The 16990-nt window shown below is 37.8% G+C and overlaps 2 protein-coding genes across 2 annotated transcripts in view; one reads left to right on the forward strand and one right to left on the reverse strand.

Annotated features, from left to right (window-relative positions):
• The window catches only part of exosc9 (exosome component 9), a 43037-nt gene extending 39664 nt beyond the window's left edge, over positions 1–3373 (forward strand). The window contains exon 12 of the mRNA XM_069925159.1: positions 1–3373. Within this exon, the coding sequence (XP_069781260.1) occupies positions 1–94 (94 nt within the window). The 3' untranslated portion in view covers positions 95–3373.
• Positions 1691–16990, reverse strand: part of LOC138757577 (cyclin-A2-like) — a 27541-nt gene continuing 12241 nt past the window's right edge. Inside the window, exons 7-8 of the mRNA XM_069925158.1 lie at positions 4774–4907; positions 1691–2640 (exon numbers count right to left, since the gene is read on the reverse strand). Coding sequence (XP_069781259.1) covers positions 2580–2640; positions 4774–4907 — 195 coding nt within the window. The 3' untranslated portion in view covers positions 1691–2579. The remainder of the gene's footprint in view (positions 2641–4773; positions 4908–16990) is intronic.

Here is a 16990-nt window from a genome sequence, read left to right on the forward strand (position 1 = left end):
AAAAAAGTCTGAAGAAAAACAACAGAAAGCAACCAAAATAGTATGCCAAAATAAAAACAAGAAAATACAGAAAAGAAAAAGATCCCAACTATGATAACTTTTTTAAATAAATTGATATATTCATGCATTAAGTGGTTAATGTTGCATGTATTAATGTGCCAAGTTTGTAAAACTATTTTGAACAGATGTTTTTTGTAAGTAATAGTTCATTGATACAGCAGCTCCATATTTTCTGATTTTTAATAGTTCAGGAGTTCGATCACTTCTCTATATGTTCCTTTCAAGATGTGAAATTTTCAACTTCAGCTTACATTTAATTGCTGCTTAAATATTTTAAGCTGGTCTTAAGTGCTGCATACTATCTTTCTTGCAAGTTAAACTTGAGTCTGGTCATTATGTATTTTATAGTCAGCTTTCCTACTGCACCTCTGAAAGCACAGGAAGGCAAATTACTTAAAAAGCCTAGTTTGTGCTTTGCTGGAATAGGAACATTCTCTGAAGCTTAGGAGATAAAATTGTCATTGCACTGAAAAAAATCCAGTTATACAGTGCCCTGCAGAACTAGTTTGCTGTTATACAGTTAAACTCTAATCTAGACAGAATCTATTGCATCAAAAGCACTCTTAGTCAACAATAGTTTCATTTTCAAATCCTAGTTTCACAGCTGGTCTAGAGCATCATCTCCATAGAAAAGTTTGAGGTGCTTAATTGAATTTTTTGACTGTTTTGAGATATCCATAGGGAGGGGGGTGTAAGGGACAATGTGGTATATATGCGGCAGAAGAGTAAATGGAGACGTGTAGGAACAAAAGTAACCAATACTGGAATCTGATATGTTTGATTCCAGCCTGTGTTCCTGGTTCACTTGCTTCAGCTGCCACCTTTCTCACACCCCAGTCCCATTCATCACACTGCTAAGATAGCATACATCTTTTACTGTTACCAAGGTTTATATATATTTTTTTTCCCTAAACATCTAACCTAATATTGCTTCATGGTGTTCATGATGAGTACATCTTCCATTGGTTTAAGTATTAGGGCAATTATTTAATGGACTGAATGAATTGTCAAAGACAATTTGATTCTGTTAAACAGGTATCTGAATTACATTCAAAATTTGAAAGGAAGCCAAATGGAATTGGACTGGCATTCAAACAATTAAAATTTAATTCAAATGGAAAAAATGTAAGATATATTCAGACAAAAAAGCCAGAGGGGAAAGGGTTTTAAATTAACCTCCAGTCATACTGGTGAATTTCACTACAGCAAGGAATATAGAGGTTAAGGATTGAGAAAAATCAGATTCAAAACATTGCTTTAATCAGTCAAAAACTTTAAATTGAAAGCTATATTTAAGTATTCAAATTTATCCAAAATATACAAATTGAAAAAAGCTGCTATTATAATGATTAACAGTTTGAAGTTGGATGTCATAATAAATTTCAATTTCATTTGTAAAAAAAAATTAGTGTGCACTAATAGATGTGCATTTTGTCAAATGCAAAGTTTGCATCTTTATTCTGCTTTACTGTACCCAAATTATTTTTGATTTGTAATTTTTCAACCAACAATGTCCTGCATTTAATTCCAGTGTACTAATCACACTGATTATTTCCACACTTTTTTCTACAGAAATGTTTTGCAGTGTTAAAGCATTACAGTTTAAGAATATTAGTCTCCGACACCGATATCCAAACCAGACATTAGAGCTAATGTTTATTTGTAAATTTACTACACATTCCATAATTCACATGTAGAAGCTATTTAAAGAGACATGGTAGCTGGGCTCACTTCCCCCTCCAAACTGTATTTTAGGCACATCGAGTGCAGCTATTCCAAAAGAGCAAATGGCCTGGAAAAATCAATGTTTAAGCTTGAAGAGAATAACAGCAGGGGAAAAAAAATCAAGCACATATGAAGGCATATTAAAAATTTAAACTTCTGCTAACAGCATTCTGTTCAAGCCAAATAGATATTTCCTTATGAACCACGAAATATTCATATACAGTAGCAGGGAAGTGGAATCAGAAGTAGCTGTTCCTCAGCTAGAGCACGTTGATCATTTGTTTAGTGAAAATTAAATTTTGGCATAATATTACAGATGCATATTGCAATTACTATAACTCAAGGGACACCAGTATTTATCCAACTAAAATTAGTGTACTGGGCAGACTGGACTTGTTTAACTTGCTTGACATTTTTAATTCACATCTTTGAAGGTGAGGATTATTAAAACTCCTGGATCAGCGTTGTTTCAAGATACCTAATACTCAATTTTTAAAAAATTGTATAAACGTAGTTCCTGTGAATTAAAAAATTATTTAGCTCTAAATATAAAAGTTGTATACAATGGGATTGCACATAAATTTGTAAAAATATACAAGTATAAAACAATGCTTGTTATACCCCACACTTGTCCTCAAATTACTACTGGTGTGGATTGTAGTTATCCAGTGCTAAAAGTTGTAGTGGCAAGTTGAAAGCCCACACTTGTCCTCAAAATTTACTGAGCTGTACAGGAAGAAGTCTCCAGGTTCAACAAATGCATTCAATATAAACAGAAGGCAAGGATAATGGCATCACTGATAAAACAGCAGATCGAGGGAGAGTGGAGGGTCAGTGACTGACACACAGTGATACCTGCAAGAGAAAACTCATATTAAAAAAACTATAATGAAACAGACAATTTGCTGAACAAATAAAGCCCAAAGCACATTGACAAGAGCTATCTAGCTCTATATAGTACTCCCTTTTAAACAAAAAAATGCAACATACTGCATTCTACAAGTTTACAATCCCATTCCAAAGAAAATTAACTATACAATTAATAAAATCCAAGTCTGACAGTTCTCAATCCTCCCTTATGCATTGGTAAACTCTTCTAAATCTTTTCCATAGTGGCGACAAGAAACAAGGATGTTACATGAGTAAACAACATCTTTAACTTTAGCAAGAAGCAGCCAGATCAAAGAATGCCAACCCAAGTTACTCCCTGAAAATTTACTTACTGTCAATCAGAATGAAATAGCTGATTCATTGCAGGGAAGAGTGCTTACAAATATCTAAACTTCAATTTACTGGTGTTGGACTCTTGCTTTACCCTCCCCTCAATTTGGTCTATGTGTCGTCTGAGTCCAGCGTGCTCGTTGAATGAAGTGATAGGAGAAGGTATTCGGTTTCACAATCAGTTTATTACATAGTACAAGAATAAAGCTTATCAGAGCTCTGGTTCAATCGTTAGTTCATAGGTCACCTGCTCAGTGAGCTATTCCCCAAGACTGACTCCTACTGTCCAGTCTCTTCTGTTTATATAGATCAACATTGTTACATTGACCACGAGTTGGCTTTATTTGATAAACTTGCATAAAATTTATCTCAAGCAATTTCCTGCTCTGCACTTATTATAACCATATAACCACTTACAGCACAGAACAGACCAGTTCGGCCCTACTAGTCCATGCTGTAGCAAATCCCCACCCTCCTAGTCCCACTGACCAGCACCCGGTCCATACCCCTCTAGTCCCCTCCTATCCATGTAACGATCCAGTCTTTCCTTAAATGTAACCAATGATCCCGCCTCAACCACGTCTGCCGGAAGCTCATTCCACATCCCCACCACCCTCTGCGTAAAGAAATTTCCCCTCATAATTTTCTTATAATTTTCCCCTTATAATTTTCCCCTTATAATTTTCCCCTTATAATTTTCCCCTTATAATTTTCCCCTTATAATTTTCCCCCTTCAATCTTAAACCATGTCCTCTAGTTTGAATCTCCCCCTTTCTTAATTGAAAAAGCCTATCCACATTTACTGTCTGTCCCTTTTAAAATCTTAAACCCCTCTCAATCTTCTACGCTCCAGAGAAAAAAGCCCCAGTCTCCACAACCTTTCCCTGTAACTCAGACCCTGAAATCCTATTGATGGTGTAGACCTCCTATCTTAATCCCCAAGGCCAGAACATCCCGTTATTTTGATCAGAAGTCAATTCATACCCCAGATATTTCTAATTATTTCTTTGTTTTCGTCTGGCCATATTCTTCTGTTCTAATCAACACCTCCCGTGTACCCTTATGACTTATTATTCCTACTAAATTGGTTTATCCATTTTGTTTGTCTCTGACATTCCCAATCATGGTACTCTTATCACTTATCCTTGCAATCCACTTATCTTCCTGTCACTGTCCCTATGGTTCCACCAACCTCATCCTGTCTAACTTCTCCTATCCACTATCCTTTTTCTCCCATGTGTGCTTTACAATTAGCAGTGTAACCTAGGGGATGAAAGTATTTTCTCTCTTTGTATTTGGAGGCAGCAAATTCTACATACTATAATCAGCCAACTTTTCTACATAGTGTGGCTGTTCTTAATTGCATTAACATTTCCCTTAAACAGTATAATTGAAGTAAATAGTAAATTGTTACATAGTAATGGATTAATGAATAGTACATAGGCATATTTTCCATGATTACTTAACCCCTTGGTTCCAACACTGGCCAAAAAGAATTCAAGCTGATGTGGCCTTTTAAGCTATGGGGGCAGGGGTGGGAATCAATGTTGTGTAATTCAGAGTTTGGAAAAATTGAATCCAACCCTTCTTGTTTTTAATCTAGACTATTCATCAGCATGTCACAATTTGGCATTTTAATGGCTCCACAAAATTATCAGGTTGCAATTACCAATCTCTTAATCTTAGAGATGCAACAAGAATGGGGCAACCCCAGTTGATAGTCCCACCAGCTCATCTCTTGCATTGCCAATTCATACCACAACTTACTTTGAGCTCTTGTATTTCTCTCTTACTGCTTGCTGTGCATGCTCTGGTGCTTTGAGGTAGTTTTGGTACAGGTCTGTCACACATGGCTTTAAGTTTTCCAAGACATATCCAGTTAACTGAGCTAATGATCTGGGCTGTAAAGAAAATACATCTGGAGTCATTTCAAAATATCTTGTATATAAAAAGAACACCATCATCCAAAAAGCCAGCAATTTAGCTGCAAGATTTTGGTATTAGTTAAAAATCAGAAGTACCATTAAGGGGAAAGAAACCATCTGCTTTTCCCTCGTCATGAAACAAAAGAGCCCAAAAGCTTAACAATTGAACACAGCACAAATATTTAATTGAAAACATGCAAGTCAAGGGCAATAAGAATCAGAAATGTGGTTAATTAATAGATTGCTCAGATTCTCCATTGCTTGTTACACAGCATTATTGGCCAGTTTTCTTTGCAAGACTGCTTGATTCAGTATCCCAATGAACAAAAGATTTGGAATATAAATATAACTGTTGGATGAAGAGGCATTACCGCAACTTGCAACTTTCATTCAATGCCATGCATCAACAATGGGTAATTTACATGACTGGTAGCTCCTTTGGGAGTCTCTGATGACGTATTCAAATTGGTCAGCCCACTGGATTTGCAAAATTTACAAAATCTGAATTATGCAAAGTAGCAAATGTTAGTAAATCAGTTACTGGACTTTACAAGGAATCAAGGGTAGGGGAAAACAAATCCTGTCAAGCCCATTCATAATCGGAGGAGTCACGTGATGGAGTAGTGGCCGGACGGAGAACTCCAGCCCTCTCCAGAAAAGTCGGGAAAAACAAGAGAAAATACAAAGGCACAGAAATAAAAGTTAAAGAAAAGTGAGTATAAAGGTGGAAAGAAAATGGAGACAAAAAAAGAAAAATCAAAATCAACGGAAAGAAGAGAGGAAGAGAAGACAACGGAGGAAAAAGGTGAAAGCCTTACCTGTCCGAAGAGGCTCGCTGTGGAGAGAGGAGCCCGCATCCTCAGGTCGGTGGAAAAAGAACTACAACAATGGCTCGCAGAGCCGAGTAAAAGTGCGGTATTGAAAATATTTATTCCAGGACAATAAAACACACTATTCTCGGATCCAGAAGAAGCACGAAAATTTGCAGAACAATTACAAAAATAGACTGAGGGATGAAGACGGGTAATGAGAGTAAAAATGATCACGATTGATATGTATGTGGGTAAAGACAAAAATAGACTGAGGGATGAAGACGGGTAATGAGGGTAAAAATGACCACGATTGATATGTATGCGGGTAAAGAATGTGCATACGTGAATGTATCTGTAATTAGAGGAAAATATAGATAGTATAGACAAGAATTAATAAGGGAAGGTAATGGAATAGAGAGAATAAGGAGGGAATTAAAAGAGTGACCTTTGTGACATATGAAAAGTGAAATCTTTTCTGGGGGGGCTGGGTGGGGGAAAATAGCGGTCACTGCAAAATCAGTTGACGCTTGCGAGTGGATTCGCAAATCCAAATGGAGAGGGGAGATGTGGTTGTCCGACAAGGGATAAAGGACAACTCAGGAGGGGAAGGGGAGATTGGGGATAAAGAAGATAGAAATAGGAGAATAAGGAAAATGTTGGATGTTGTAGGAATGTTGTCTTGTAAAGAGTTGAAAATAAGAAAACAGAAATGGAAAAGGAGGAAAGGTAATGATGGAAAAACGGAAAGAGAAGATAAACAAAATATAAAATGGCTACGCTGAACTATATGACTTTAAATATTAATGGAATACATAACCAAATTAAAAGGAAGAAACTACTAAATTTACTGAAAAAGGAAAAAATAGATATAGCATTTGTCCAAGAAACACACTTAACTGAATTGGAGCACAAGAAATTAAAGAGAGATTGGGTAGGACATGTAACAGCAGCATCGTATAATTCAAAAGCAAGAGGATTGGCTATATTAATTAGCAAAAATGTGCCATTTAAAATAGAAGAGGAAATAATAGATCCAGCAGGGAGATATGTTATGATAAAATGTCAGATATATTCGGAGCATTGGAATCTACTTAATATATATTCACCTAACGCAGAAGATCAAAAGTTTATGCAAGATATCTTTTTGAAGGTAGCTAATACGCAAGGGAACATACTAATAGGAGGGGATTTCAATCTGAATTTGGATCCAAATATGGATAAAACGGGGAAAAAAATTAACAGGAAGAACAAAGTAACCAAATTTATAATTAAATCAATGCAAGAAATGAAACTTGTGGACATATGGAGGAAACAAAACCCAAAAGAAAAGGAATACTCATACTACTCGACTAGACATAAAACATACTCAAGAATAGACCTATTTTTGTTATCAGCTAGTATGCAGGATAGAGTAAGAAAAACAGAATATAAAGCGAGAATGCTATCGGACCATTCACCCTTAATACTGACAGTAAAGCTAGAGGACATCCCTCCAAGAATGTATAGATGGAGATTAAACCCCATGCTACTTAAAAGACAGGATTTTAGAGAATTTATTGAAAAACAATTAAAAATGTATTTTGAAGTAAATACGGAATCAGTGGAAGATAAGTTTATACTATGGGACGCAATGAAAGCATTCATTAGAGGGCAAATAATAAGTTATGTAACCAAGATGAAGAAGGACTACAATCAGGAAACAGAGCAGTTGGAAAGGGAAATAGTAAACATAGAACAAAAATTAGCAATGAAGGAAGATACAACTAAAAGAAGAGAATTGGCGGATAAAAAAAATAAAATATGAAACATTACAAACATATAAGGTGGAGAAGAATATAATGAAGACAAAACAGAAATATTATGAACTAGGTGAAAAAACACAAAATCTTAGCATGGCAGCTTAAGACAGAGCAAACTAAGAAAATGGTTTTGGCAACAAGGAAAAAAGACAAACAAATTACATATAATCCGAAAGAAATTAAGGAAAACTTCAGAGAATTCTATGAACATTTACACCGAACTGAAAACGAAGGGAAAGAAGGGAAAATAGATGAATTTTTGACTAAAATTGAACTACCAAAACTACAAAGAGAGGAACAAAATAAATTAACAGAACCATTTGGAACAGTAGAAATACAAGAGATAATAAAAAAATTACCAAATAATAAGACACCAGGAGAGGATGGACTCCCAAAAGAATTCTACAAAACATTTAAAGATTTATTAATACTGCCCCTCCTGGATGTAATCAACCAGATTGATGAGACACAAAACTTACCAGGTTCATGTAAAACAGCAATAATTACAGTGATACTAAAACAAGGGAAAGATCCACTCTCACCAGCGTCATATAGACCAATATCTTTGCTAAACACAGATTATAAGATAATAGCTAAACTATTAGCAAACAGATTAGCAGAACAGGTACCGAAAATGGTAAATTTAGACCAAACTGGATTTATCAAAAAAAGACGCACAACAGACAATATTTGTAAATTTATTAACTTAATTCATGCAGTAGAAGGAAATAAAGCACCTGCAGTAGCAGTTGCTTTAGACGCAGAGAAGGCCTTCAACAGAGTAGAATGGAATTATTTGTTCAAAGTATTGCAAAAATTCAGTTTACCGGAGAAGTATATTAATTGGATTAAAGCATTATATAAGGGACCGTTAGCAAAAGTGACAGTAAATGGACATGTATCAAAGCAATTTAACTTAAGCAGGTCAACGCGGCAGGGATGCCCACTATCACCGTTATTGTTTGCGCTAGCTATAGAACCACTAGCAGAATTGATAAGAATAGATAATAATATAAAAAGAATAAAAATAAAAGACAGGGAATATAAAATCAGTCTATTTGCAGATGATGTGATAGTGTACTTAACAGAACCAGAACTATCAATAAAAGAATTATATAAGAAATTGAAGGAATATGGAGAAGTGTTGGGATACAAGATAAACGTAAATAAAGTGAAGCAATGCCTATGAATAACGCTGATTTCTCAAAATTTAAGAAGGAATCCCCATTCAGATGGCAAATGCAGGCAATAAGATACCTAGGTGTACAAATAAACAAAAATCTAGGCCAATTATATAAACTCAATTACAATCCACTAATGAAAAAATTTACAGGACGATTTAGAGCATTGGAAAGAGCTACCACTAACACTGATAGGAAGGATAAACTGTATTAAAATGAAAATTTTTCCAAGGATACTATACTTATTTCAGGCATTGCCAATACAGCTGACAGAAAAATTCTTCAAAGAGTTAAAGAAAATAATAAGGAAATTTTTATGGAGAGGGGGGAAACCGAGGATAGCACTAGATAAATTAACAGAATGGTATAAACAAGGAGGCTTACAATTGCCAAACTTCAAAAATTATTATAGAGCCGCACAATTAAGATACCTATCAGATTTTTATCAAACAAGGGAAAAACCAGACTGGACGAGATTAGAATTAGATAAAATAGGGGAAAAGATACCTGAACACATATTATAAATGGGACAAAAAATTGGTACAACATAGAACTTCTCCAGTATTACACCATCTCCTCAATATTTGGAAAAAGATTCATGTAGAAAGAAATAAAACAAATTATCAATTACCAAAACTAATATTGACGCAAAATAAGCTACTCCCTTTTACAATAGACAACCTTTCCTTTAGAAAATGGGAAAAAAAGGGATTAAAAGAATAGAAAATTGTTTTTCAGGAAGTAGATTCTTATCCTTTGAACAAATGAGAGATAAGTACAATATAACTGGAGATACAGCGCTGGCATATTACCAACTGAGATCCTACTTGAAAGATAAATTAGGAAGCAATTTGAGTTTACCAGAGGGAAGTAACCTTGAATATGTGATTACAGATACAATGTTAATCAAAAGATTTATAACAAATATGTATATTAAACTGCAAGAAAAGGAGAATAAGGAAACAAATGGTAAAACTAAACAAAAATGGGAACAAGATTTAAATATAAAGATAAAAAAGGAAACATGGGAGAAATTATGTTCTGGAACGATGAGAAATACAATAAATACGAGGCTACGTATGATACAATATAATTGGTTACACAGACTATACATTACATCGCAAAAGTTAAATAAATGGGACCCAACAGTATCTGATAGATGTTTTTGATGTAAAAAAGAAAGGGGAACAACAATTCATGCAATCTGGTCATGTGAGAGAGTAGAAAAATTTTGGGATGATCTCAATCAGATATTAAATAAAATAACAGAAAACAATATACCAAAGAATCCAGAGATCTTTCTCCTAAGTAACATAAAAAATAAAGAATTTGGAATTGACTTGGAGGATGCACAAAAAAGATTTGTTAAGATAGCCCTAGCCGTAGCAAAAAAATGTATTATGTCAACCTGGAAATTGGAAGATAATTTGAAAATACAACAATGGTATATAGAAATGAATAAATGTATTCCATTAGAAAAAATAACATATAGTTTAAGAAATAATATTGAAATATTCGAACAAGTATGGGAGCCTTACATTAAATACAATAGCGAAAACCTACCGGGAACAAACATTACCTAAGTTGATGGAAGGAGAAGAGAAGAAAAGAATGGACTCAGTAGAATTTCTGGTGTATTTTTGTTGAATGACAACATTGTCTGACTGGCTTAATGCAACCTAGATTGTATACCTAAAATGGATGAGAGGGGGGGGTGAGGGGGTGGCTTGGGAGGAGGGAGGGGGGGGAGAAAAAGTCACTGTATATGTGTGAAAAAGAAAAAGTGTATATCATGGCTAACGTGATTTATGGTGTGAAAAAAAAAAAATAAAAAAAAAAAAGCCCATTCATAATCTTGCATGTTTGAATAACTATGACCCCAAAATTTCAAAGACTCCCATCAACATTATGATATACAAGGAGACCAAAATTGCAGAGTACAACGATTAACAGCAAATTGGAGTTAAATCTAGTTAACCCTCTGGCTAAAGAAATTCTTCTGCATCTGTTCTAAGCAGACTCTTCAATCCTGAAGGTCTTGTCCTAGAGTCTTCCACCATGGGAAACCACCTTTCTACAGCTACTTTGTCCATGCTTTCCAACATTCAAAATATTTCAACAAGTTCTCCCAAATTCCACTAAGTACAGGCTAAGAGGAGTCACACTCATAGCCCTTTCATTCAGGGAATCATCCTTGTGAACCTACTCAAAAATCAGCACATTCTTTCTTAAATGAGGAAACCAAAACTGCTCACTATACTCCACGAGTTTCTCACTAGTGCTTTATAAAACCTCAACATGACATCCCTGGTCTTGTATTCTATTCCTCTTGAAATGAATGCCAACATTGCATTTGCCCTCTTCAGGCTATCCTGCACAAGGACTCCTAGGTCCCTTTACATCTGGGCATTTTCAATTTTCTCCCCATTTGGAAAATAGTCTGTTTATTTTTTTGTACCAAAAGTTCAGGACCATACACTTTCAAAATGTATTGCATTTCTGCCCATTCTCCTAATCTACCAAAGTTCTTCTGCATCCTCCCTGTTTTCTCAACATTACCAGCTCTTCCACCTACCTTTGTATCATCTTCTTTGGTTCATTTAATCAATATTTAGATTAAAATCTCCCATGACAATAATTGCAGTTTCCTTCAACCATTCCAGTTATTTTTTTCTCCCCTTTATGCTCAAACCTATTGGGGAGCACACACTGGAGTCCTATAGTCAATACCCACCAATGTCTTTCCCCTACTATTCACATTTTGAACCCAAACACATTCTACATTACTATCCATTGCCTCTGTTCCTTGATTAACACTACCTGAACATTGTGTGTTTTTGGAACTGATATTGTGGAACATTGAGCACCCACTCTTGATCATCCTGCAACCACATTTCTGAAATGTTTATTAGATTATGTTCAATGTTCCAAGCTAATTGCAAACATTGTGTGCATAGTAAAGACCAAAGGGACAAAATATTCATAAGAAAGCAGCTTGTTGGACTAGCTAGCACCACCTTAAACTATAGTGTGCACAACCATTAAATGCACCACAGCTACTCACTCACCAAAGCCACACCAACAGTTCTCAAACATACGAACTTTACCAAGTTAGCACCTAGGAACACCATCATCTGCATGGATCTGTCCAAGTAACACACCACCACCAGCTGGATCATTACTTATGACCAGAGTCAAGCATCTAGAATACTTTACCAATAGCATTATGTAGGACTACTTTCAAAGGTTCACCTGACTGATTCACATATTCAGGGGCAATAAATCTCTTGCTAGCAACACCCAACCATTAAAAAAAAAACAATTAAAAAGATGAAACCAAATAATTTATATTCACACCAAAGACTCTACATCCTTGGTCTGAAAGATGTGACAAAGGAGAGACTAGGTTGTAAATGCTAACCCAATCAATGCAGTGATATATCCAAATTTTGTTGGGAACACACTCAACTTTTGATAGTCTGTGACTTTTGATAGACTTTTGATAGTCTGTGACAGCCCTGGTGTAATCATTCAGATCTTCAACTGAGTCCTTGAACACTGCCCAATCCACTGACTCAAGGAAGCCCTTCAACTGTTCTTCAGCCTCCTGTGACCACCTTCAAGCTCTCCTGATCTCCAGTGCCTCTCTTTTTAGGCTCTGTAGGAAGGCAGAAGGATGATCTGGCTTTCCAAAATGAAGTCTCAGTAAAGAACGGTACGATAACCCTTCATTATCCTGGTGTAGCAGTGATCAGGTATACTGGGATCTCTGGTGCAGCAAGTTGCATGCTGGCAGTAGTTGGACAGAGTTTTCTTGAGACATATCTAAAGTCACCCACCAAGATGTGTAGTACATTGGTGTGGGTCGTCTTGTTTCCTGACCACATCATGCACCTTTCTAAGTGCCTGTCTTTAATTGGCATCAGGAGGGATACAAACTCCAATGAGAATTAATGATGAGAACCCTCAGGGTAGATTGAAGGGCCTGCATTTAATCAAGATTTGCTCCAAGGCAGTAGATTGAAACAATACTGGGTGGTGCACGAATACTGGTGTTAACAAAATAAGCACACACTGCCCTCTCTCCCTTTTCCAGAATTAGAGTTCTGTTCCAGTCTGTAAATGAAGAAACCCTCTGATCAATTAGTGGAGTCCAATGCATTCTGTTAGCCAGGTCTTGGTGCAGCAAACTGAGATCTGTCTTATCAGTCTGATAAAGCATTTGTGCCCTCAGGTTGTCAATTTTATTCTCTACTGACTGGACATTTGCCAGTAACATGGATGGTAGGGAAGATCTCAGTACCTTTTGGACCCTGGCCCTCACTCCACATTTCCAGCCTCGACCTTAGTGGTAGCCTGGCCCTTTAAGACCTCTGCCTTCCAGCTGGCCTGTTCATGACTCAGCCATTGAGAGATTTGTAAATCATTAAGTCTGTTCAGCAGCTCAGAAAGTGAGTATTTAGCAGAAAAGACAGTCAGGAGGTTCTGCAGCCTAGAGAAAGTCATGCTTTTTTTTTTATATATATAAAAAAATCAAAAATTATCCAAACAGCTGTTCCCACCAAATCATTCAGGGTTTTCTCCAATCACAAGCCCTGGATCAAGTGGTTCTCCACCTTTTTCTTTCCACTCACATACCACTTTAAGTATTCGCTATGCCATCAGTGCTCTGTGATTAGTAAGGGATTCCTTAGGGTGGTATGAGAGTGGGGGAATAAATTTGAAAACCACTGTTTTAATCGCACCTCATTGACTTGTTATGTTTCATCTTCTTTGGCTTGGCTTCGCGGACGAAGATTTATGGAGGGGGTAAAAAAGTCCACGTCAGCTGCAGGCTCGTTTGTGGCTGACCAGTCCGATGCGGGACAGGCAGACACGATTGCAGCGGTTGCAAGGGAAAATTGGTTGGTTGGGGTTGGGTGTTGGGTTTTTCCTCCTTTGCCTTTTGTCAGTGAGGTGGGCTCTGCGGTCTTCTTCAAAGGAGGCTGCTGCCCGCCAAACTGTGAGGCGCCAAGATGCACGGTTTGAGGCGTTATCAGCCCACTGGCGGTGGTCAATGTGGCAGGCACCAAGAGATTTCTTTAGGCAGTCCTTGTACCTTTTCTTTGGTGCACCTCTGTCACGGTGGCCAGTGGAGAGCTCGCCATATAATACGATCTTGGGAAGGCGATGGTCCTCCATTCTGGAGACGTGACCCATCCAGCGCAGCTGGATCTTCAGCAGCGTGGACTCGATGCTGTCGACCTCTGCCATCTCGAGTACCTCGACGTTAGGGGTGTGAGCGCTCCAATGGATGTTGAGGATGGAGCGGAGACAACGCTGGTGGAAGCGTTCTAGGAGCCGTAGGTGGTGCCGGTAGAGGACCCATGATTCGGAGCCGAACAGGAGTGTGGGTATGACAACGGCTCTGTATACGCTTATCTTTGTGAGGTTTTTCAGTTGGTTGTTTTTCCAGACTCTTTTGTGTAGTCTTCCAAAGGCGCTATTTGCCTTGGCGAGTCTGTTGTCTATCTCATTGTCGATCCTTGCATCTGATGAAATGGTGCAGCCGAGATAGGTAAACTGGTTGACCGTTTTGAGTTTTGTGTGCCCGATGGAGATGTGGGGGGGCTGGTAGTCATGGTGGGGAGCTATGAAAGACCCCAACAATGAAGACGCTGTTTACATCCGGTACCGCACGGATGGCAGTCTCTTCAATCTGAGGCGCCTGCAAGCTCACACCAAGACACAAGAGAAACTTGTCCGTGAACTACTCTTTGCAGATGATGCCGCTTTAGTTGCCCATTCAGAGCCAGCTCTTCAGCGCTTGACGTCCTGCTTTGCGGAAACTGCCAAAATGTTTGGCCTGGAAGTCAGCCTGAAGAAAACTGAGGTCCTCCATCAGCCAGCTCCCCACCATTATGTTTCATAACTCCAAAGGAAATGGGCCAATGACAATTTTTGTCAAGCAAAATATTTGTAACAATTGGGTCTAGAGCAGTGATTCCACCTGAAGCAATCCCTTACTAATCACAGAGCACCGATGGCATAGGGATTACTTAAAGTGGCATGAGAGTAGAAAGAAAAGGATTGAGAACCACTGCCCTGGATGAACAAGAAAATCTGGAATATGCTGATAGCCAGATGATAGGCATTTCCACCCAGACCACTACAGATGGAGCAGGTGTGACCTTCAAAAAGCCATCGCCCAGGCAAAGTGGAGTCTCTGGATAAAAATGGAAACAACAAAGGATGCCCAACAACTGTGGCAGGGTCTAAATGACAACCTGCTACAAACCAAACTCTGGTGCAGTAGGAGACAGCAAAGTATCTCTCCCAGATGAACTCAATGCTTTCTACACCTGATTCGACCACAAGAACAAGGAAGAATCACCAATGTGCATTCCCATGTCTCTTGACGCTACTCTCCACTCTGTAACCCAGGAGGAAATGCAAGCTGAATACCCAGCCAAGTATTACAAATCTGTGCTGACCAACTTGCCAATGTATTCATGGATATCTTGAACATCTCACTCCACCAGGGTGTGGTATCTACCCGTTTCAAACAAGCATCTATTGTTCCAGTGCCCAAGAGTGTGGAAATCTGCCCAAATGACCATCAACCAGTGGCACTCACATCAGTAATGAAATGCTTTGAAAGGCTGGTGTTGAAGCACATCAGCTCCTGTTGAGCAGCTGCATGGAACCATTCTAATTTGCCTATCATAGTAACAGGTCTACAGCATACATCATCTCACTGCCTCTAAATAAAGCCTTGAACACTTGGACTGCAAAGATGCATTCATCAGAATGCTCTTTAACTACAGTTTGCATTTGTATCCCCATAAAATGGTTCTGCAAATTCCAGGACTTAGGACACAACACCCCACTGTGGAATTGGATCTCCAGGCCACAGTGAGAATTGGTAAGAGAAACTCCTCCACAGTCTATCAGTACCAGAGAATCAAAGGGCTGCGTTCTTAGCCCCTGCTCCACTCACTTATGCCTATGACTATGTGGCTCGTTATAACAGCAACACCATCTACAAGTTCACTGACAACACCACGGTAGGGAGTTGTGTAAAAAGGGGTAATGAGTCAGCATGTAGGAGAGATTGAAAACTTGGCTGAATGGTCACTAACAACCTTTCACCATCACCAAAACCAAGTGGCTAATTGTTGACTTCAGGAAGGGAAAACCAGAGGTGTACGACCCAGTGATCACTGGGGGAAAATCAGAGGTGGAGAGGGTGAGCAAATTTAAATTCTTGGGGGTCACCATCTCAGAGGTTCTTTCCTAAATCTAACACAAATAGCATCATGAAGAAAGCACAACAGCACCTCTACTTCCTTGGGAGTTTGAGATGGTTTGGCACATCAGAAACCCTGGCAAATTTCTACATGTGGTGGAAAGTGTGCGAACCAGTTACATTACAGTCTGGTATGGGGACACCACTGCCCCAGAGCAAAAAGGTGGAGGACAAAGCCTAGGACATTACAGGCAAAACTCTATCCACTATCGAGAACACCTGCAGGAAACGCAGCCATCAAAAAAGAGGTAGAGGGGCCACGAGACTCAAACAACCAGGTCCAGGAACAGCTGCTACCCCTCCACCATCAGACTCAATAAATTCAATCAGGGACTTATTTAAGGACCATTACTTTTGCATTGCATTTTGATTTTTGTTAGAATGTATACGTTGAGTCTGGTTTTTTTTTTGCACTGCCAATAAATGGTAATTCTGCCTCACCCTTAGAAAAAAAAATCTCAGGGATCTACGTCATGTATGTACTCTCAACAATAAATCTGAATCTGAAATTCTGTTGCCCAATAGGAGTGACAGACCAAATAAAAAATTGACAGTTTCTTTCGCATGAGCCCTGTCCATTTCTCTCCACCCTTTCTCCATCTAATGATGGCTTCTCCATTTGTAATAATGGCTCAGGAAAGGCTAGAATACAGAATTTGTTTGTGTTATAAAGGAAAAGGGTGAAGGCAATATAATGAATATCCTTCACATGGACTTTAATTGGATTGTGATATTGTACAATTATAGGCTGATTATTAAAATTACCATATAAAAATTACCATATAAAAATTACCATATAAAAATTACCATATAAAAATTACCATATAAAAATTACCATATAAAAATTACCATATAAAAATTACCATATAAAAATTACCATATAAAAATTACCATATAAAAAATTACCATATAAAAATTACCATATAAAAATTACCATATAAAAATTACCATATAAAAAATGGCTCAATGAGAGAAAGCA

The sequence above is a fragment of the Narcine bancroftii genome, chromosome 3 (genome assembly GCF_036971445.1).
Source record: "Narcine bancroftii isolate sNarBan1 chromosome 3, sNarBan1.hap1, whole genome shotgun sequence".
NCBI classification, from domain to species: domain Eukaryota; kingdom Metazoa; phylum Chordata; class Chondrichthyes; order Torpediniformes; family Narcinidae; genus Narcine; species Narcine bancroftii.